A 20,417-nucleotide genomic window follows, 5' to 3' on the forward strand; every position below is an offset into this window, starting at 1 on the left:
GGCAAGCAAGCCCCTGCGCAAGGCCTCTTGGTGCACACGCGTGTGCAAAGCCCCTGCAGCCGGGTGTCTTGTGCACGGCCATATGCAAAGCTGCTGCACCTGGGCATCACGTGTGTGCACAAGCCCCTCTGCCCGTTCCCTGCCCCAGCCCCTCGGGTGGGCAGTGGGGTGCCCTCCTCCTGCCCCCCCCCAGGTCCCTGCTATTGCCCGTAGAGGTCGGCCAGGCGCCGAAAGCGTGGCCCCCACTCGTTCAGGTAGTCGTAGTCCTGGTCCTCGTCTGTCAGGCTGGAGACGATGGAGCTGAGGGGGCTGGCGACTGAGCCCGAGCCCTCGTAGTCGTAGATGAGGGCCGTGTCATAGGGGGGCATGCTGGGGTCGCTGTCGGCCGCCTCCAGCCCCTGTGGGGACAGGGGGACATGGTCAGCCTCGCCAGAGACGGGGAGCTGAAGGCAAGGGGGGCTCTGAGCCCCATCCCCACCTCGTTGATGAAGTCCTCGATGTCGGAGGGGCTGCTGGGCAGCTTGCGGGGGGGCTGGGGAGTGACAGAGCTGAGCGGGGCGTCCCTGCGCACCGGTGGCTTGGCCCGCAGTGAGAAGAGCTCGGGGTGCCGAAGCTGGTTGATGTCGTAAGCGTCCTGCGGGGGTGGGGGGTCAGGGGTGCGGGGCTGGGATGGGCACCCCTCTCCCGCTTCCCCGGGTCCTGCTCACCTGGTCCTCCTCGCCCCCGCCCTGCTCGTCGTAGTTGAGGATGTTGTCCCGCATGTCGTCCTGCGAGCGCTGCAGCAGCCCCTTGCGCAGAGCCCGCCGGCGCCCGCGCGCCCGCGCTGCCCCCAACGCTGCCAGGACTGCAGGCAGAGGGGGGAGCATGGGCTGGGGGACCAGGGGCGTGGGGCACGCAGGGATGGGTTGGGACAAGGGGCGATGGGTGGGGTGCAGCTGGTTGGGAGAGTGGGATGGGGATGCAGGTAGGGATTTGGGGTGGGGTGGGGTGATGGGGTGGGATGGGTGATGAGGGAAACGGTTGAGGGGAGGTTGGTCGGGGTCAGAATTGGGTGATGGTGTTGGGAGCCATGGGTAGGGACAGGATGGGATGGGCCAGGAGCAGGATGGGGACATGGGTAGGGACAGGATGGGGCGGCCAGGAGCAGGATGGGGCGATGGGTGGGGGGCGAGGTGGTGGAGCGTGCTGGTGGCACTCGGGATGGGTGGGTAGGACCAGTGCTGCGTGGTAGAGCCACGGGGCTGGGGCAAGGTGGAGGGGGCGAGGATGGTGGGGGTCTCACTCACCAAGGAGGAGGATGCTGCTGCCGAGGATGATCAGGAGGGCCCCGAGGGTGATGCCGGCCCCGGTGGCGGTGGCAGCCAGGACACCGTCCTCGCAGGTGCCCTCCCGGCCGCAGTGGCACACCGAGACGTTCAGCAGTTGCTGCCGCTCCCGTGGGGGGGTCCCCGAGTCCCGGAGCAGCAGCGGGAGCGAGTAGGACCCCCTGGGCAGCTCCACCAGCACGGCCAGCACGGCGTGGGTCACTGCAGGAGGGGCATGGGCAAGGGGTGAGCGGGGCCCCCCCGGCCCCCTGTGCAGCAGCCCACCCCCCGGGGCACCCCTCACCATTGAAGCGGGTGATGCTCCAGTTGCGGGCGAGCTGGGGGTGCTGGGGGCTGAGCTGGAAGTGGAAGGGGGCACCGTGGGGGGGCCGGTCATCGTCCGTGGCCCCCAGGAGCAGGCTCCCCCCGCGGCCTGGCCGCCCGCAGACCACCCCGGCTGGCAGCTGCAGCAGGGGCGCGTGGTCATTCACCTCCAGGATCTCGATGGAGAGGGTGCCGGTGGCGGAGAGCGGGGGCTCGGCTGGGGGCACAGAGCAGAGGGTCAAGGGGGGAGGCAGGAGCAGGGGGACGCAGCATGGGGGGGCCGCTCACCGTCATCGCGGGCGAGGACCAGGGCGATGTACCAGCCGCCCTGCAGGAAGGCGGAGGGGTGCAGCAGCTCCCGCTTGGTGCGGACGGTGCCGGTGTGGGGGTCCAGCTGCAGCCAGTCCGCCGGGTCGTAGAGCAGCGCGTAGCTGCGGGTGCAGGGGGTGCATTACACACCCCCCCACACACACCCACCCTGGGCTGCGAGTGCGGGAGCTTCAACGCAGCAGGTGCCGGGAGGTGAGGCAAGGGGACCGGGTGCCGAAGCCCATGGCCTGCGACTCACGTGAGGGTCTGGAGCTGGCGGGTGTCGGGGTCGCTGGCGGTGTAGGTGGTGACAGGGGTGCCCGGGGGGGCCCCCTCCAGCACGCTGACCCGCCGCGGGTTCTCACGGAAGATGGGCGCCTCGTTCACGTCCCGCACCCGCACCCGCACCGTGGCCAGTGCCCGGGGGCTGGCGGGGGCCGTGGGCTCCAGCGGCTGCTCATTCTGCACTGACACCGTCAGCTCGAAGCGGTCCCGCACCTCGTGGTCCAGCGGCTGCCGAGAGGGGCCACGGGTCAGCCGAGCCACGGGACCCTCAGGCCTCCCCCCGCTGCCCTGCACCCACCTTGGCCACGGAGAGCACGCCATCGTTGGTGTAGGGGTCGGTACGGATGGCGAAGGCACCCTCGGGGTCGCCCTCCAGGATGGTGAATTTGGCCAGCCAGTTGGGCGAGCCGGCCAGGTCTTTGTCGTGCACGAAGACCTTGCCCATGTCCACACCAGCCGCCTGCTCCTCCACCTCCATGGAGAACTGGGGGAGAGTGGCGTGGGGCTGGTATCTACCCCCTTGGGATGCTGCTGCCCCCGAGGGGGCTGGCTCCCTCCCCACAGACCCCTGCATGTCCCCCCTGGCCACTACCTCCTCCTTGGTGAACTCGGGAGGGTTGTCATTGATGTCCTCCAGGTAGATGATGGCCATGGCGGTGGTGGTGAGCCCATCCCCGGACATGTCAGCTGCCTGCACCGTCAGGTTGTACACCCCCATGGTCTGCGGGAAAGGAGGGGGGGGTGGCCCTGAGCCCCTCCAGCCCCCTGGACACCCACCATGTCCCCACGCCTGGGGTCTGCTCATGGCTGGAGCTGTGGTTTCACCAGCCAGGGGGTCTCTGGCTACCCCCAGACCCAATGCTGCCTGTGCCCCCTCTGCCCGCTACCTCGCGGTCAAGGCCGGGCCGTGTGGTGCAGATGTCGCCGGTGGTGGCGTTGATGCTAAACATGCTGGTGGCACCCTGCTCCAGGATGGAGTACCGCAGTGCCGCGTTGTCAGTGTCGGGGTCATCAGCATCAGTAGCATCCACCGTCATCACGCAGGTCCCTGTGGCCACAGGAGCCCCCTGGTGAGTGCTGGCAGGGGGGATTGGCTCAGTCCCCAGCCCCCAGCTGGACCCACCTGGCTCAGCCCCCTCAATCACATGCCCAGTGAAGACATCCTGCCGGAAGAGGGGCCGGTTGTCGTTCTGGTCCACGACAATGATCTCCAGGTCGGTGGGGTCCTCCAGCGTCACACCGCCCAGGTCCAGCGCGAAGGCTTTCAGCTGTGGGTGCAGAGCGGGTGGGTTGGGGCCTGGCTGGGGGGGGCGGGGGAGCTGCAGGCAGCCAGGTAGCATCCTTACCCGGAAGCGGTCGTTCTCCTCCCGGTCCAGCATGGCATTGAGGAAGACCTTCCCGCTGAACTTGTCAATGGAGAAGATGCCCAGGGGCTCCTCGTCCACCCCCGGCCCCTTGATGCTGTAGATCACCCCCCCCGGCTGCTGCTTGTCCGACTTGATCTACCCCAGGGAAAACAGGGCTGGCAGTCCCAGGGCTGGGGGGGGCTGTCTCCTGCCTGGGGTCCCCCTCTGCCCTGGGTCTCCCCCAACACCATGTTCCACTCCTGGGGGCTGCTCAGAGTGGCCCCCACTCTGCCACCTGAAAGAGAGGGTGGGGGGCTCCCCACCTACCTGCACCAGGAGGTGAGGGATGCGCTTGTGGTTCTCCGAGACGCTGATGGGGGGGATCACCCAGGCCCTCTTCACCCGCCGTGGACCCTCGTGCTGCCTCCAGGGCTGGGGGCTGCCCAGGGCTGCGGCGCCTGGCTGGGCTGGGCTGGCACCCTGAGAGAGACACGCTGCTGCTGGTGTTGCTGGTGTGGTCGGTGCTGCCGGTGACCCCAAAACCTCTGGAGGGGGTTGCGGTGTCGGGGCAGTGGGCAGGGCCTTGCTGGGTGCACAGGTGCTGGGGTGCACGGTGCTGGGGTACACGGTGCCAGGGGCACGGTGCTGGGCCCCCCTGATGGGTTTGGGTCTGGGGGAGTGGAGTGGTCGCCCAGCTCCCCAGGGAGCTTAGTGCCAATGGTCCCCTGACAACCCAACATGATGGTGGTGGGTCTCCCACCAGGCTCGGTGCCTCCCAGATGACCCCAGTGGTGCCCTGGGCACGGCCCCACGCCACAGCTGGGCCCCATGGGACCCCTGCAGTGGGGACAAAGGGGCTGTCCCGGGCTGGCGGTGCCTGGCCGCAGCCCCAGCCCATGTCACAGCATGGACGTGGCAGTGAGGGCAGAAGGGGCAGGGGCAGGTTTAGGCTGCATGGGTGGCCTGGCTGGGCCGCAGAACTGGGGTGCTGGGGGGGACAGGGAGCTGGGGGGCTGGAGTGGAGCTGGGGGATGTGACAGGGAGGGGATTAGGAACAGAGTCTGGGGGAGCAGGTGTTATGGGGGGCTGCAATGGAGGGGGGGAGCTGCGTGGGACTAGGATGGGTTTAGGAGCTGTGAAGGGCTGAGCTGGGGGGTCAGGGATTGGGGGCGTGGTACGGGGGTCCAGAGCAGGCATGGGGCTGGGAGGTGAGGGTTGGGAGGGGCGCAGGGAGGTGCATGCAGCCCGCAGCCCACATCCCCCACCCCCAGGTCCATGCCACCCTCGTCCTGGGACCCGGGGGACCCGGGCTGTTCCCTCCCTAGGGAGGGAGCACATCTGGGCAGCATCAGCCCCTGCACCCACATCTGCACCCACCCGTGGCTGCACCCACCCCGGGTGCCGGGGTGTCCCGGGGTGCCCCAGGTCCCCGTGTGTATCCAGCCCGGGCTGGGGGAGTGGGGCAGCGGGGGTGGCTGCGCTGGGGGTCCCTGGGGATGGTGTGGGGCTGTGCAGGGTAGGGGGGCTGCGTGCCTGTCCCACGGGATGGGCAGAACAAGGAGCTTGTTTTGAGGCTGTGCCGGGAGCTGCCCTGTGGCTTCCAGCTGTCCCCCTGCCCTCCCCGGGAGAGACTCCCCTGCTGCTGGGGGGCTGCTGGAGCTCAGGGAGGGTGGGGAGGGTGTGAGGGGGGGCGATGGGGGCTCTACTGCTGGGGGGGGCCTGCCTTGCAGGTCCCCTTTCCTTCCCCTGCCCTGAGCACCCGGCCATGGGCTCCAGGCCAGAACCCCAACAGCCCCATGTGGCTCGGGCCTGAGACCACGGCGAGGGGCTCTTGGGTGACATGCGTGGACAGGGGGGTGCAGGGAGGGGGTCTGGGACCACAGCTGGGATGGGAAAGGGGGGAGCAGAGTGTTTCCGAGTGCCTAACCCTCCCCCAGATCCCATCTCCTGGTTCACAAACGCAGGCAGTGTGCCGGAGCTGCAGGCTCCCCGCTGCCGCCACCATCTGTGGGGTGGGAAATGCCTCCAGAGGGGCAGCAAGCCCCCGTCCCCCCATCCCCATCCCCGCCGCCCCCCAGGACATGCCTCCACGGGGTCTGGGGTCCAGCCGCCCCCCGGCACCGCGTCTGGGTTCCCCATCCCGTCCGACCTTCCCGGGGCATAGACCGTGGGGGTCCCCATCCCTACCCGCACCCCATCCCCATCCCTCCCCCGTCCCCCCGCGCCCCTTACCCGAGCGCAGAGGGGGGCGAGCAGGCAGGCGAGGAGGAGCGGGGGGCCCATGGCGAAGCGGGGCGCAGGGCGGCCGCCAGCCCCGAGCTGCTCGCCGGCCCCGAGCTAAAATAACCGCGGGGCTGGCTGAGTGACAGCACATGTGCTGCCGGGCGGGCCGGGCCCCCCCGGCCGGGCAGCTGTCCCCGCCGCCCCCCCGGCGCTGCCTGCAGCCCCTGCCCGCCGGGGGCCCGCCGGGGCGGGCGCCGGGGGGCCCGGGGGGATGCAGAGGGGGGCGCCGGGGGGGGCCCCGCTGCCCGGGGCGGGGGGCCGGGGTGCGCGACCCCCGGGGCAGGGCGAGCGGGAACGCGGCAGCTGTCGCCGGGCGCGCCCCGGGGATGCCGCGACGGGGCGGGCGGGAGGCAGAAACCCGGCCCCGCTGCCCCCGCCACGGCTGGCCTGGCACCGCCAGCGCCACCGCCACCGCCACCGCCACCGCCACCGGGACAGGGACCGGTTCTGCCCGCCCCGCTTCGCCGCGCCCCCCGTCGGGGCGAGCCCGCCCCGGCCCCTCGGCCGTACCCGGGGCCGCCTGCGCTGGCGGCGGGGCCGGGGGGCCGGGGCGGGCTCGAGACAGCGGCATCCAGCGGTGTCCCGGTCCCGGTGGGTCCCCACGGGGCGGAGCAGCACCGGGCTGCTCCTGGAGCCCCGGCAAGGCCCCCGGTCCCGCTGCCGCCCTCGAGCCCCAGCGCCGGTCCCGGTGCTGCTCCCGACGGCCGGGGCAGGTCCCGGTGATGCCCCCGACCCCCAGTGCCTGCCCCGGTGCTGCCCCTAACCCGCGGGGCCGGTTCCGGTGCTGCCCCCGACCCCCGCTGCCGCCCCCGACCCCCGCTGCCCTTCCCGGCGGCTCCGCGAGGCCGCGGCACCAGGTGGCAGCATCGTCCCGGCCACCGGCCCCGGCCCCGGCGGTCCCCGCCTCCCGGGGTCCCGCAGCGGGGAGCGCCCCCCGGGGGGGGTCCCGGGCTGCAGCGGGGCTGGGAAGCCGCCCTGGGCCTGGAAATTCCCTGGCTAGGGAGTATGCGGCGTTTCGGTGACACTGGTGGCATCACTGGCTGCTGTGGGGACCCCGGCCCGGCCGGTGCCGCTCCCCTTCTTGGCAATAAGGGCCCTCGGTGCCCCCCCAGTGTGCGGCATCATTTGGGGCGCGGTGCCCTCGTAGGGCACTGACACCGGGTATGGCACCAGGTGTGGGACGAGGGACACAGGACATGTCTTCTGTCCATCCCCAGCAGCTGAGCGGTGGTGGCAGGGCTGTCAGTGCCCCAGGGACCGTGGGAGGGGACATGGAGCCATGCCATGTGTGGGTGAGCGCTGGGCACCGGTGACCGGCGGCGTGGCTGGGCCCTGGCATGGGCAGTGGCGCTCACTTGCCTGTCCGTCTGTCCAATCCCATCCATCTGCCTGTTCGCCCCGCCACCCCGCATCACCGTCACGGCGAGGAGCTGCCCCGCTGGTGCTGGCTGGGGGTCCTGGCAGCCGCCGCTGACCCTAACGCGCCGTGGCAGCGGGGTGGTGGAGCAGATGTTCCCTGCCACCGGCACCGCGGCACGGGGGTGCGGGGGTGGCAGACGTGACAGGCTCTGACAAGGTGCCAGTTTCAGCTCGTGGTGCCGGTGCTGCCAGTCACAGGAGCTGCCTGGCGCCGGTGGCATGGCTCTGGCAGTCACGGCCTGACCTTTGCCCCCGCACCGCCATCCCCTCCCCTTGCAAACTGAGGCTCCCACTGGGGGGGCAGGGCTTTGGGGTCCCACAGCTGCTGGGCCCAAACCTGCGACCTCCCTTGTCATGCCAAGTCGGAGAAGGGGTCACCCTATTTTGGAGGGGCCCAGTCCCCCTGTCCCAGCTGACACCCTCTGATGTGCCCACGCCACTGCAAGAGCTGTGGGTGTTGGGACCAGTCGTGTCCCTACTGTGGGTGCAGTGGGACCAGTTGTGGCCCCAGCGCAGGGACTGGGGGGGCTGGGCAGTGCCCTGTCCCCACCATGCCCAGTGCCGGGGAGAGCGAGCCGCCAGGAGCGCGGGTTGAGGTGCTCAACCACGAGGTGCCAAACACAGCGCAGCAGCTATAAAGTCACTGGAGCTTCGGGTTTTATGTGGCAATAAAAGATAATGTCAGCGATAAAGCGCGGAGCAGGCCCTGGTGTGCCAAGCGCCTGCCGAGCCGGGGCAGGGTGAGCTGCTGGGCGCGGGGTGGGGGGGACATGGGGGCGTGGGCATCCCCAGGGGACACCCCGGCAAGGTATCACCTTGCCCGGGGCAAGCAGGTCCCCGGGTGCCCCAGGGTGGGCTGCAGGCAGGGGGATGCTGTGGGATGGCCAGCACTGGTGGGGCCAGCATTACTGGTGGACACATAAAAGGTGCTCCTTGGGCTTGTTGTTGTTTTAATGGTTTTATTGCGCGATGCTGGGACGGGCCTGGCAGGCCTTAATGAAGGAGATTGATGGCTTAATAGCCTGTAGCCATTACGGGGTAATTGAATGGTTGTGTACATATGATCAGACCATTAATGCGGACGTGGCTCGCAAGCGAAGCGCCCGGAGGAGCCGTGGGGGGGACATGTGCAGCCCTCCCACACCCCTGACGGATGTAGCATGGGGGGAGCAGAGCCCATGGCCTTGGGGAACCCCATCCATCCCTGAGGTCCGTGCTGTGTTGGTGTCCCAGGGCCACATCCAGCAGTGAGGGGATGGAGCAGGTCTCCAGGTTCATCCAGTGGCACCGGGTCACTCAAACCCATGTCCTGCCAGCTCAGCTCCCAGCCTGGGCTCTGGGCCACCATAACCAGGTGCTTTAACAAGGCTTTTAATTAACAGGCGCCATATATAGGGGTAAACAGCAGTGAGGGAGTAGAAGTGGAGCTGTGGGGGTTCTGCAGGGTTGGCAACCCCAAAACAGGGCTGACCACTGACCACCCTCCCTGTGAACGCCGCCACCGAGGAGAAAACCCAGCAGAGCTGCCGCTGGGTCCCCGAGCCAAGGTGTGAGTCAAACTACTCATTTTAGTGTGTGACAACCAGGTGTTTTACAGTATTTGCTACCTGTGATCATCCATCAAAGCAATCGATAGCGTTCCTGCAGAGTTTTATTAATGATCTTGTCACCGGGCTGGTGCTGGGTGTCTGGGGTTGTCGAGAATGATAGATCATTAAGAGCTTTTGCTGCTATTTATTCTCCAGTGACCTTGTCTCTCTCCATTGTTGCTTGCTTAAGAGTTATGAATGTGAGACATGATAATTTGATATTGATCTATTTGGTAAGTTAAAAAATTTACTGCATCGTCAATGTTTTAACAAAGGATCTGCCCGGTCCCTCCCACAGACCGGTGGTTGCTGCACTCCGCGGCGAGGGGGCAAGCCGGGCACCGTGCCAGCATCCGTGGGCTGGAGTGCTGGGCCTGCCGGCCGTGGGATGGCGAGGGGTGGCTGCGAGAGCTCTGCCGTGTTCCTGGTGCCCCTGCGAGACCCTGTCCCAACCCCTGCTGAGCCTGGAGTACCGGCACCCTGGTGCTGGCGCTGCCCTGGAGATGCTGCCGCGGGCAGGGTGCAGCAGTGGCCAGAGCGGGCGCCCGGCTGTTCGGTGTCATCACTTGTGCTCCCTGTCCCTTCCCAGCGCCTCCAGGGTCCTGTCAGCTGGTGGAGAAATCTGGGGCTCCCTGTCACCCCCTTGGCACCGGACAGGACCAGACCAGCATCCCACTGCTGTGCTACCTCCCAGGGCACTGGACCCACTGGTTGGGGACCCACAGCGCACGGCCGCCATCCCTCGCTGCTGTTATTGATCGCCACCGCCTGCTGCCGCGGGGCTGGCAGCTCACGCATGAAGTCAAACAGGGACAAAAATCCGTTTATAAAGGTACGGCTTATCGATACTGCCTGTCCTCCAGGAAATCGATGACCTTCAGACGGGGGCACTGGTGTCAGCCGCGCACACACATGCAGTGTAATTCATGTGCTGCATCTGCTCCCCAGTGCCTCCAACACCCTGCTCGGCTCTGCCCCCACCCCACCCCAGACCGTGGCCCCCCCGTGGCTTGCACCCCTCACCACTCCGTGGCCAAGACCAAAAGCCGAGCCCATCTCCGGCGCCTGCCCAGCCACGCTGTTCCTCCCCATCTCCCTGGGCTCCCTGCATGTTCCTCAACGCTTCACAGCTCTTCTGTCACACTGAGGTCACCGCAAGCCCCTGGCAGCCATCCCGGCCCCTTCCTCCCCGGGTTTTTCCCCTCCCCGTTATGGGGCAGGTGCCACAGGGCTCCTCAGCACTGGCCAGGGCAGCGGGGCTCTGTGCCGGTGGTGTCACTGCCCCTGCCATCGGTCTGCGCCGGGCACGGGCTGGCACGGGAGCACCTGGCTGGGGGAGATGTGCTGGGCTGGTAACCGTAAGCCAGTATTTGATTTTTACATTTATTCTTTACTTCTTCACTTCTGCTGGGAAATGGGAGGCAGGGCCTGGTGGAGCAGGGAGGTGGATGCTAACGATCCACAGCAGGTAATGGGGCATCCCATGAAGAGCAGGATCCCACCAGTGAGAGGATCCACTCGCCCTCTCAGGCTCTCCTCCCCTGTAAACCAGACTATCAGGAAAGCTGCTCAGTCCATGAGAAAGGGCAGAGAGGATGCAAAATTACCAGGCGTCACCGCAGCTGGCTGAAGACAGTTTAATCTAAAGAGTAATTTCATCTGGCGATGAGTTGCACGTGGCCTGAGGTAGAGCTATAACGAGGACGAGCATCCAGAGGCAGATGAAGGCAAGGTGGGGAAGCCAGGGTGCCCGGACAGCCCTTCCCACCCAGGCAGAGCAGCTCCACCGGCTTGGCATCATGGGGCTGAGACCCACCGAGGGCCAGCCGGGCTCATCTGCCCCAGCAGCTGCGGCCGGGACCAGCTTGGGGTGGATGCGGGGGTGTCTGTGGTGTCTGCTTTTCACCTGCCTCCCACCACCTCCATGGGGGCTAAATAGAGCAACTTTGGCCAGCAAGCGCCCGCTGCCAGCACTGGCACGGGTGGCAGTCCTGGCCCGGGACCCCCCAGCATTCATCCCACTCTCCCTTCTAGACCCAGGGCTGCTCTGAGCCCCCTGCAAGGGGCTCTTGCACAAGAAAGGTGGCCCTGCAGCTCTGGCTCACTTCAGCCAAAGAGACCACATGGGTTGAATCCCACTTTCACTGGACTTTATTTGTGGAGCAGCCTGCAGTAAGCCCAGACCTGCCACTGTTAATCACTGCTGGCACCTCCTCAGCGCTGTTGTAGAGGGGGAACGGATGCGGCGGAGGACCAAGCGCCCCGGGCTCCCAGTCCTGCCCGATGCCGTGCACTAGGCTGGGTAAAAGCGCTGCAGAAGCTCCTTCTTGTTGACTTTTCCCATCTGATTGCGTGGGATCTCCTCCACCACGATCAGCTCGGTTGGGATGGTGTACGGTGCCATGGTCTCCCTGCAACGCAGAAGCGCAGTCTGTTACGGCTGACCAAGACCAGCACTTCCAGCTCATCCTGAGCCCCCTCAAATGCCACCAGACCCGGGGATTTGCTCCAGGACCCTGCATCCTGCAGCAACTGAGCCACCCCAGTTCTCCAGGCAGCGGGGCCACAGGTTTTGGGCAAATGCTGGCCATACTCTGGCTCTTTCCTAAGGGCTCAACACAGACCCTGAGAGAGCCGCAGGGCTGACTTCACACCAGTCACGCATTGCTGTGCTGCAGGTGGGGGTTAGAGAGCAGCCCCTCTGCCGGGTGAGCTGTCCTGGGAGCACCTGTGGCCCCATCAGCCCCAAGCGGCCCCACCTGGGACCCCCCCCCACACACACACACACCCCCAGGAGCCCATTCAGGCTCAGCTCTGAGCTCCCAGTCCCCGCTGAGCTGTGCTGTGCGGTGTTTGCTCCCAGGACAGGTTCAGAAGTGGTCTTGGAAAACATAGATATTCAAAAAGGACAAATGTGAAGTTCCACACTTAGGTAAGAAAGGGAGCTGTGTCGCCAGCAGCTGGTCCCAGGAGGGGACCCCTTGGCGGTGCAGAGCTCATCTCTAGCCCTGTCCTTGCCCAGTCTCCTGGGAGGACTTTGCCCCCCCCCCCCTCCCCCCCACCTCCATAGCTCATCTCTGGCCCTGTTCTCCTCCTGCCTGTGCTTCCCCGGCTGCACCCTGGAGCTGGCTCATCACTTGCTGTGTTTTGGGCTGGTGAGGGACCCTGCACCTGGTACCCAGCTCCGCCTGCCGCGCTCGGCCCCGCCGCAGAGGACACCACCAGCGCTGCGCTACCCTTGGCCGCCCTTTGGGAGCCAGCCCTGCCATGCAGCACCTAGAGCACTCGCAGAGCACAACGCACCCCAAAACACCCAGCTGCCCCTCGGGAGGAGGCACGGAGAGCCTTCAGCAGGTCAGCTGGTGGCAGAGCCCCCAGTGCAGACTCGCTGGTCCTCCATGATAGAGGCAGCATGGGAAAGCAGCGCGGTGGCACGATGGATGCTGCACCCCGATGTGTTCCTGGTGCCAGTCCCTAAGGGCAGGCACCACGGGTTGCCCACCTGGCTAAGTGCGTGCCGGTGACTTGCCAGTGACTCGTGGCCATGCGCTCCGGCCCACCGGGGGGGTCTTCCCGCTGCGGGAGGGAGTCTGAGTGCTGAGCACCATCCCCCTGCCATTTGCAGAGTGCAGAGGGGGGGCTCTCCTGCCTTCTGCTGCCTGTGTGTCACCAACCTGGGGCCGTGCCCAGCTCCAGCAGTGTCCTGGCACTGACTCTAATGCGAGATGCCAAGTCTGCTGAGCCCTTCAGCCATCGCCCGGCCCTCCTCCTCCCGCCCGCCACCAGCACCCCCTGCCATATGGATGCCTCTAACTCGGGATGGCGCCTGTCGCTGGGAAGCACGACTGGAGGCGAAAGCTGCAAAATGAATCACTCTGAAGAGGGACATGTGTCTCCTGCCAGGGAGCGCGAGAAAAAGGGCCAAACGAATGTAAGTGACATAAAAAATAAAGGGGAGAGACAGGGCGAGAGGGAGAGGCAAGTGGAGGGAGCTGGAGCAGTGCCTGGAGCCGGTGCTGGGCAGGGAGAAGCAGCCCCGGAGGACCCTGGGTGGGCAGTCAGCCCCTCTGACTTTCTGGGGGCTTTAGTTTCAAGGGCTCTCACTCCTGCTCTGCACAGGCAGAACAGCACCGTGTCTGCCCACTGAGCTGGGGATGGCGATGGGAAGAGACGTGCAAGGACAAGGGGGAACATCCTGGGAGGGGGGCAGGCAGTGGAGCACATGGCTGGCTGAGCGTAGCCCCCTGCCCTGCATCAGGGACCCCCAGAGCAACACTCGGGTGACCTATAAAGTGCAGCCATGATGGTAGATAAAAGGATCTGCTGGGGTCACCAACGTCCCTGCCAGGAGGCTTAGGGATGAGCAGTCACCACACAGCATGGTGACGATCTCCCTTCCCAGCTCTCCATCGCTCCTGCTCTGTGCTGAGGCCATGGAGGGCCCTGGACGGAGAACCCCGGAGCACCAGACCCCGTACCAACCAGGACAGGCTCAGCCTGGCTGAGAAGGGGTATCTCGGCTTGCACCAGAACATCAGTAAAATGAAGCAAAAGCTGCTGGTGGCTGTGGGCTGCCCTAGGCGGAGCAGGAGCCCCAGGTGAGTCTGGTGTCCCTGTGCACTCACAGCCCAGAAAGCCAACTGTGCCCTGGGCTGCACCCCAAGTAGCGGGGTGAGCGGGTTGAGGTTGAGGGGGGGATTCTCTCCCTCTGCTCCATTCCGGTGAGGCCCCCCCTGCAGTGCTGCATCCAGCTCTGGGGCCCCCAGCATCAGGACATGGAGCTGCTGGAGCGAGCCCAGGGGAGGCCACGAAGATGATCCGAGGGCTGGAGCACCGCTCCCCTGGAGACGGGCTGGGAGAGCTGGGCTGGTTCAGCCCGGGGAAGAGGAGGCTCCGGGGAGACCTTAGAGCAGTTTCCAGCACCTACAGGGGCCGTCAGGAAACCTGGGGAGGGGCTTTGTACAAGGGCCTGTGGTGACAGGACAAGGGGGGTGGCTTTGAGCTGGAAGAGGGTGGATTTAGATTAGAGATGAGGAAGAAATTCTTCCCCGTGAGGGCAGCGAGGCGCTGGCCCAGGCTGCCCGGAGCAGCTGTGGGTGCCCCATCCCTGGCAGTGTCCCAGGCCAGGCTGGACGGGGCTGGGGGCAACCTGGGCTGTGGCAGGTGTCCCTGCCCGTGGTGGGGGGGTGGAAATGGGGGGGCTTTAAGGTCCCTTCCAACCCAAACCATTCTGTCATTCTATGACCAGCAGCCAGAGGGTTAATGTGTGTGCGCAGTGCAGAGGTGCCAAGGGACACCCTGGCAGGGTCTTGGCCCCTCTGCCCCAGCAGCCACCCATGTGCATTTCATTTCTTTGTTTGCTTCTCTTCCCCCACTACGTAACTGTTTAATCAGAGCAGCAGCCGGCCAGCTAGCATCTTCCTTGCATTTGCTAAATCGCAGTCCCCCAACTGTGATTTTTGCAAATCCAGGGGAAATCTTTAATTGGCTGCTGCACAGACCCTGATGAAACAAGTGCTCCTGCCGCTTACAAAATAGCGCCAGCCTCGCCAAAAATATCCGCAGCCTGAAGGAGGGAGTTACCAGGAAAAGAAAGAATCTGCTATTAAATATTTTGCTAATGAAATATTAGCGATAAACGCGGTGATTCTGCTTCCTGGCTCCCGCCTGCTTACGCTCCCCTGGCTGATGCCTGAAACCCCAGCACTGGCCGCACTCTGATTTAAACAAGGAGGTGTGGGTTTTCATGCCAAAATGTTGCAGGGTGGCAGGTGGCTGCTTTGCGCCATGCTCATCAGTATTGCGATGACTCCAAGCAAGGTCTGTGAGCTCTGGTGTCTCCCCCCCTCTCCCAATCCCATGGGAGAGGTCTCTGGGGTTAACTGGGCACTGGGCTGGACTGGCTTCCAGTGGAGAGGAAGGCAAGCAAGGAGCGACTGCAGCAGCACCGGGAAAAGCTGAGCAAACGTTCTTGTTGCTGAGATAACACGAAGCTTCCCTTGTCCTGGTGCTCACTCTGTGCTTTTCTGCAGGCAGCTGGGCTCGGGGCTGTGGGGCAAGAGCCACTTGGCCGCACCACACAGGTCATTTATCAAAGGCACTTTTGGGGTGAGAGGCCCATTTATTTCCATTATCTCACATGCTCGGTGACCTCCAGGTTGGAGCTGTGGTCTTTTCTCCATCCTCAGAGCCTGAGGCACTATGTCATTGCCGGCCACCTCTTCACCCCTCCTCTGACATGTCCCTAATGAGGATGCTGCAGGCTTTGAGCCCGCTTTCCCTGTGCCGTGCTGCTCACCATGCACTGCCCCGTGGCACCTTACCTAGCCCAGACTTTCAGGTCCTTCACGGAGAGCATCTCACCCTTGCGCAGCTGCACAACAGCACTGACCCGCTGACCCCAGACCATGTCCGGTGGCCCGATCACAGCTACATCTGCAGAGAGAGCAAAAGACTCAGGCTGAGAAAGCAGAGCAATTTCTGGGGTCAGGGGTGGGGTAGAAGAGGGGTCCAGCACTGCTGGCAGGTGCCTGCGGCAGTGGTGTGCAGGGAAGAGCCGTGTGTGGAGGAAGACGCCATGGGATATTAGTACAGGAAAACACCGGGGACTTCTGTGCTGACACAATTTCCAAGAACAGTGCTTCTCTCTGGGGAAAAGGCAGGAAGCCCCATGGTGTTTGAACAATTTAGAGTCAACAGGGAGCAATATGATGTAGAGAGCGGTGCAGAGCCGGGGACACCACTTCTGTCCCTTCACACAGGGTCACGCACAAGGGCAGGAGAGAATTAATTACGGTCCCACTTCCAAAATCAGATGAGATTTTGGAAATGAGAGATGAGAGCTGCTGCTGACTCAGCACCCGGCCACAGGCTTCATGACTTCAGCCCTGGGAGACAAGTAACAGCAGGCTTTAAATGCAGCCTGCTCTTTGCTCAGACCCAGCCGCGCTACGGGGAAGGCTGGAAAAAAGCCTCCAGGCATGAGTGAGCCCCCGGGCAGCCCCGCGTCTGCACCCCGAGCCAGGTCTGAGCCCAGAGCCAGGCTCCCATGTGCCATCCCTTCTTGGCACAGCCCGGCACGGGGACCAGGACCACCAGCATACCTGTTATGTGTGGGTGCGCGAGCAGATGACGCTCCACCTCCAGAGCACTGATTTTGAAGCCCCCGTTTTTGATGATGTCTACCGAGGTGCGGCCCTTGATCCAGTAAACGCCGTCTTTGTACGCTGCTGTGTCTCCTGAAAAGCAAAACTAGCTCAATCAGAAGCCATCCCCTTGCTTCTCCTCTGCCTTTCGTGACCCGTGGATGTGACACTGGTGATGCCCTGGGCAGGCGCTGAGCCCAGCTCCCTGTACTGGCCTGTGGGGACAGCTGCACTTAGTGCAAATATCACGAACATTTCTGCAGAGACCGCCAGGGATGGGGTGTCAGCTTTCCCCACAGGACAGCCTGCTCCTGGGGTCACACCGAGGGGAAAGAGCCCTTGCTTTTCTGTGGAAGGAAAGGGAAGAATAAGGCTATGTACCCAGAAGTCCTTTAATATGGAAACAATGAAAATGGGAGCCATCGCTACGGGTGGAGATGTTCCCCAGCGCACTCTCAACACGGGCCACAAGACAAGCAGTCTCCAGCTCAGCCCCTTCCTCGTCTTCCTGGCAATCAGCACATCACAAAGATCTTGGTTGTCCCTTCCCCGTAGGATGTGACACTTCCTAGACCTCTGCCATCCTCTGCCATCATCAATGCTGCTGAGGTCCCCATCACACAGTCCCCAGCCTCCTCTTCCTCCCACCCGCTTGCCTGTGCCAGTGATGAGACACCCGCAGCCAGCAGCCTGCAAGAGCCGTGGTGGGTCTTTCCTGGCAGCTCCGGTGCCGTGAGTGCCCTGATCGCAGCCACCAGCCCCTGCCACCCCCTGGAGCCGCCCTTGCGCTGGGGACCGCCAGCTGCTTGTGAAGGGGCCTTTCCCCCACCCCTGCGTGGCTACCGCTAATAATAAAAGGTGGGGGGTGATGTTGGGAAGAGGAGACCGACCTAAGCAACACGTTGGATCTGACCTGTCCTATCTGCGGGGGAAGAAGGCGTGTGGCAGGTGTGATCCGGTAATTAGCTGCTCGTGCTGAGGCTGGGAAGATTGAGGAGAGAGGTCATGTCAGCACAACCTGGCTAAATGCTTAACAAGCTGGTGCACTTTGATAGCTACTTAAGATGATTACTCACATCCTGCTAATAGAGCCTTTGCCAACCGGTGGGCAAGGGGGGGCTGGGGACCTCGCATTTCCATTTCAGAGCCTTGATGGCAGCACCAGGGGGGCCCTTAGCTCTCCCCTGCGTGTCAGTCTCCATCCTCTCCTTAATGATACGCGCTGCCATTGTGTCCACACACCCGGCCCGCTCCCCGCTGCGGCTTCACTCGCAGACCTCATTTCACTGCTGGCTGGAAAGCTCAAACACGGAGATGACACGGAGATTGGCAGCGGGGAAAAAGCAGCTTCAACAAAGCAGGGTGAGCCGGCACTGCTGGGTCTGCAGGAGCTCCCCCCGTGCTTGCCTTGCCCCCGGTCCAGCCACACGTGCAGAATATGGGGAATGAGGACGGCCGGGGGTCGTGGACCCCAGCATCCCTGTGGCCGGGAGCCCGCAGGGCCAGGAGGACCTGCTAAACCTCTGGTGAGGGGGAAAGCTGTGTAAGGAGCACACCAAGAGGGCTCCGAGGGCTCTGGCACCCGTCTTGAGACCTGGGAACTTCCTTGGGTGGCCCAAGGAAAAGCCTCCCTGCTGCCAAGGACCATGTGGACCCCCATCCTCTCCTTCAGAGATGAGGTCCCCTCTCCTCCCAGGGACTCACAGTGTCACGCCAGCAGAGGCAGGCACACCCCACCATGCACATCGCTGAGCTCCACCGCACTCCCCTCCTTCTTGGTGCTCCTTTGGGCCCCCTCAGCGCTGCTTTGCAGCCCTCCCAGCACGCTTCACAGCCCAGGTACCGCAGGACGCGTCTGTCGGCTACGCAGCTTAACAACAGCCCCTTTCCAGCTCACATCTGGCACGCCGCGGAGTTTGCACGTGGTGTGTGCAAAGGCAGCGAGCGCCCAGAGATTTACGGTGTCAGAGCAACGAAACATCGGCATCAGTTCTGAATTTGGGCTGCTCCCCAAAAGAGCTGTGTCCCTGCTCAGCTGGCACATGCCGCAGTCCTGAGCAGCTCATCTTGCTCAATTCAGCCAGGGAATGATTAATTGTTCCTGTACTTGCCTGCCTGCCTCCTGGCACTCCTGTGGATGTTGAAGGATGTCTGGAATATTTTAAAAGTTGTGGGAGAGTTTTAAACTCGGGCTCTCTGGGTGTTTGGCTGCTCGGGGTTGGAAGGAATTCACGACCGCTGTGATAAACTACCTCCTGCGCTCAGTATCACTGTAGCATGTGTGACTGACACAGGACCAGAGAGTGAACATTAATTAAAACGTGGCGCTGGGGACCGGAGAGCCATGAGCTTTCGGCAGGGAGATCAGGAGCTGCTTATTCATGCAGAGAAGACAGGGAGAGGAGAGGGAATTCAGACCTGGTTCAATGACACACAGATCTCATGTTGCTCTTCAGGACTTAAGCACATGAAAGCTGCCACATTTGCATTTTCCTCTGCTCTGCAATGAGAGAACAGTCCCAGGGACAGGTCCAAGGGACAGTTGGGACCATGAGGCAGATCTGGGTGGGGGCAGGAGATTTCTCTGCACCAAGGTCTCCTGATGTGAAAGCTGAAAGGCTCTGTGCCTGTCCAGACAACTCATTCCCCTCATCTCTGCTTACAATGAGCAAGGACTGAATTCACCCCTGGTGTGCCGTGCTCTTGAGTCTGCTGGGGACGTGGCAGCCACGGCTGATTTCTCCAGAGCCTGTTTGCAAAGCAAACCGCCAGGGCAGAGCCTGTCACCAGGGTCCCGTCTCTGCCCCGCTCCCACCCCCCCATGCACGGGGCTCAGGCAGAGTGGGACACACAAGCCCCAGCATTGCCCAGCCTCAGATCCCACTGCCGGGGAGGGAAGTCTCTGTGCTTTACTGGTGGCAGAGGGATTTCAGGGCGCATCCGTACCATAACAAGACACCTGAGCTGGCAGCAGCTTGAGCGCACAGTGCCATGTGGAGCACCCGCCCCAGCCCTGCAAGCTGTGCCGAGGCGCTGCAGGCGCTGCACTGGAGCGGGGTTGTTAGGCTGGGCGCTGCACCGGGCTGGATGAGGGCTCGCCCGTGTGAACATCCCTGCACGGCCACTGCCTGCATCCCTGCGTGGCCGTCCCCTGCCTTCCCGGCTCTGGCAGGAGCACGGGCAGGGTCTGCTCACACCTGCCTCACACTCAAAGTGGCACTGTCAGCTCCAAAACGGGCTTTTTGAAGGAGATGCTCCCCAAGCTGCTGCCCTCCCAGATGTTCCCCACACAGCCAGGGACAGGAGGAAGAAGACAGACAGGACTGGGCATGAAGAAGGAGGGGAAACCCCCTCCTCGCCACTCACTTTCCATCCCTGTGCCCCCCACACCGTCGCTGCTGCTCACACGGATCCCTCCAGCCCCGTCAGCAGCGTGGCACGGCGGGTGGTTAGCATTATTATTGTGACTATTGTGAGCTTCTGGGACCAGCTCTGTAATTTCCCCCTGTCTCTTTCTTTCTGTCTCCTCTCTCCTGTAAGCCGAGCGTCAGGGTCTTGCTGTCACTTCCCGGGCTGACAGGACAGAGCACGCTCCGGGGGACTGCCGTCCGCCGAGGACAGCCACATTACCCTCTGCCCCGCGCCATCTGCTACCAGCCGAGCACATCAAGACAGCGTGTGCGCCGGCACATCCAGCGCAGCAAAGCGCTCGCTGCCTCCCAGGCCAGCGGGGATTTCCTGGGCCAGTGAGACCAGTTAAAAGGATGCTGTCGTTTGCTTAATGACTCTCCCCCACATGCTGCCATTAAACAGTGCTAAGAGCATCATTTCCAAACCCGGCACTGCACCGAGGGCTCGTGGCAAGGGTTGCACCCATCTCCCCTGGACTCCCAACGTGTGTCCTTGTGCATGAGCCCACCCAGCCCCTGCACCCAGCCCTGCTGCTGGCGCTGCGCTCCATCCCCTGGCTGTCCCAGCTTTTTCTGCTCCGTTACACAGGCTGCCCCGCCAGCAGGCTGCAGACCACAGTGCCCCTCGCCCAGCAGCTCTGAGCGCTTTGCCAGTGCGGGTACCTGCTCCCCAGCAGGCAGGGGCAACGGAGGTGCTGGGGGGGCATTTCCAAGTGGTGAACGGAGCTCTCCCCCATGAGATGGCACCACCTTCCAAACCACACTTCTGCTGACACTCCTTTCCTGTTGGCCATGTCCATGGCTCCCAGGGAGCGCTCAGTGCCACAGCACAGGGACAGGAAGGATGCTGTGGAGTGGTTCATCAAACTGTGGGTTCAATACCTGCGTGATGCTGCTCCTGAACCACCATCTCCTCTTGTGTGAAATGGGAACAACTGCCCTTGCTATCTATCACCCGCCCATCTCTCCTCTCATGCCTCACGCCAGGGCTCCCATGCGCCCA

General features: G+C 63.9%; 2 protein-coding genes across 5 annotated transcripts in view; both read right to left on the reverse strand.

Annotated features, from left to right (window-relative positions):
• Positions 1–78: 78 nt before the first annotated feature.
• Positions 79–5,922, reverse strand: CDH15 (cadherin 15). The gene is made up of 14 exons (XM_080364859.1): positions 5,801–5,922; positions 3,896–4,048; positions 3,569–3,724; positions 3,346–3,490; positions 3,110–3,270; positions 2,815–2,943; positions 2,521–2,706; positions 2,197–2,450; positions 1,917–2,059; positions 1,609–1,845; positions 1,287–1,526; positions 708–844; positions 479–634; positions 79–398 (listed from the first exon to the last, which is right to left on the reverse strand). The coding sequence occupies exons 1-14, from the start codon at positions 5,849–5,851 to the stop codon at positions 201–203; spliced, it is 2,346 nt and encodes a 781-aa protein (XP_080220985.1). The 5' UTR covers positions 5,852–5,922; the 3' UTR covers positions 79–200.
• A 5,074-nt stretch (positions 5,923–10,996) lies between these two features.
• ACSF3 (acyl-CoA synthetase family member 3) overlaps positions 10,997–20,417 on the reverse strand; it is a 68,165-nt gene continuing 58,744 nt past the window's right edge. For all 4 annotated transcript variants that reach the window (XM_080364877.1, XM_080364880.1, XM_080364881.1 and 1 more), the window contains exons 8-10: positions 15,963–16,097; positions 15,183–15,294; positions 10,997–11,270 (exon numbers count right to left, since the gene is read on the reverse strand). In XM_080364877.1, coding sequence (XP_080221003.1) covers positions 11,153–11,270; positions 15,183–15,294; positions 15,963–16,097 — 365 coding nt within the window. In that variant the 3' untranslated portion in view covers positions 10,997–11,152. The remainder of the gene's footprint in view (positions 11,271–15,182; positions 15,295–15,962; positions 16,098–20,417) is intronic.

Source organism: Falco punctatus (genome assembly GCF_963210335.1).
Source record: "Falco punctatus genome assembly, chromosome: 14".
Taxonomy (NCBI): domain Eukaryota; kingdom Metazoa; phylum Chordata; class Aves; order Falconiformes; family Falconidae; genus Falco; species Falco punctatus.

Excerpts from the sequence above, each read along its gene's own strand:
- CDH15 (XM_080364859.1), bottom strand. The coding sequence starts at position 5,851 with ATGGGCCCCCCGCTCCTCCTCGCCTGCCTGCTCGCCCCCCTCTGCGCT. Across the intron at positions 3,725-3,895 it reads TCCCTCACCTCCTGGTGCAG|ATCAAGTCGGACAAGCAGCA; the intron begins GTAGGTGGGGAG and ends TCCCTGGGGTAG. Across the intron at positions 635-707 it reads GCGGGGGCGAGGAGGACCAG|GACGCTTACGACATCAACCA; the intron begins GTGAGCAGGACC and ends CCACCCCCGCAG.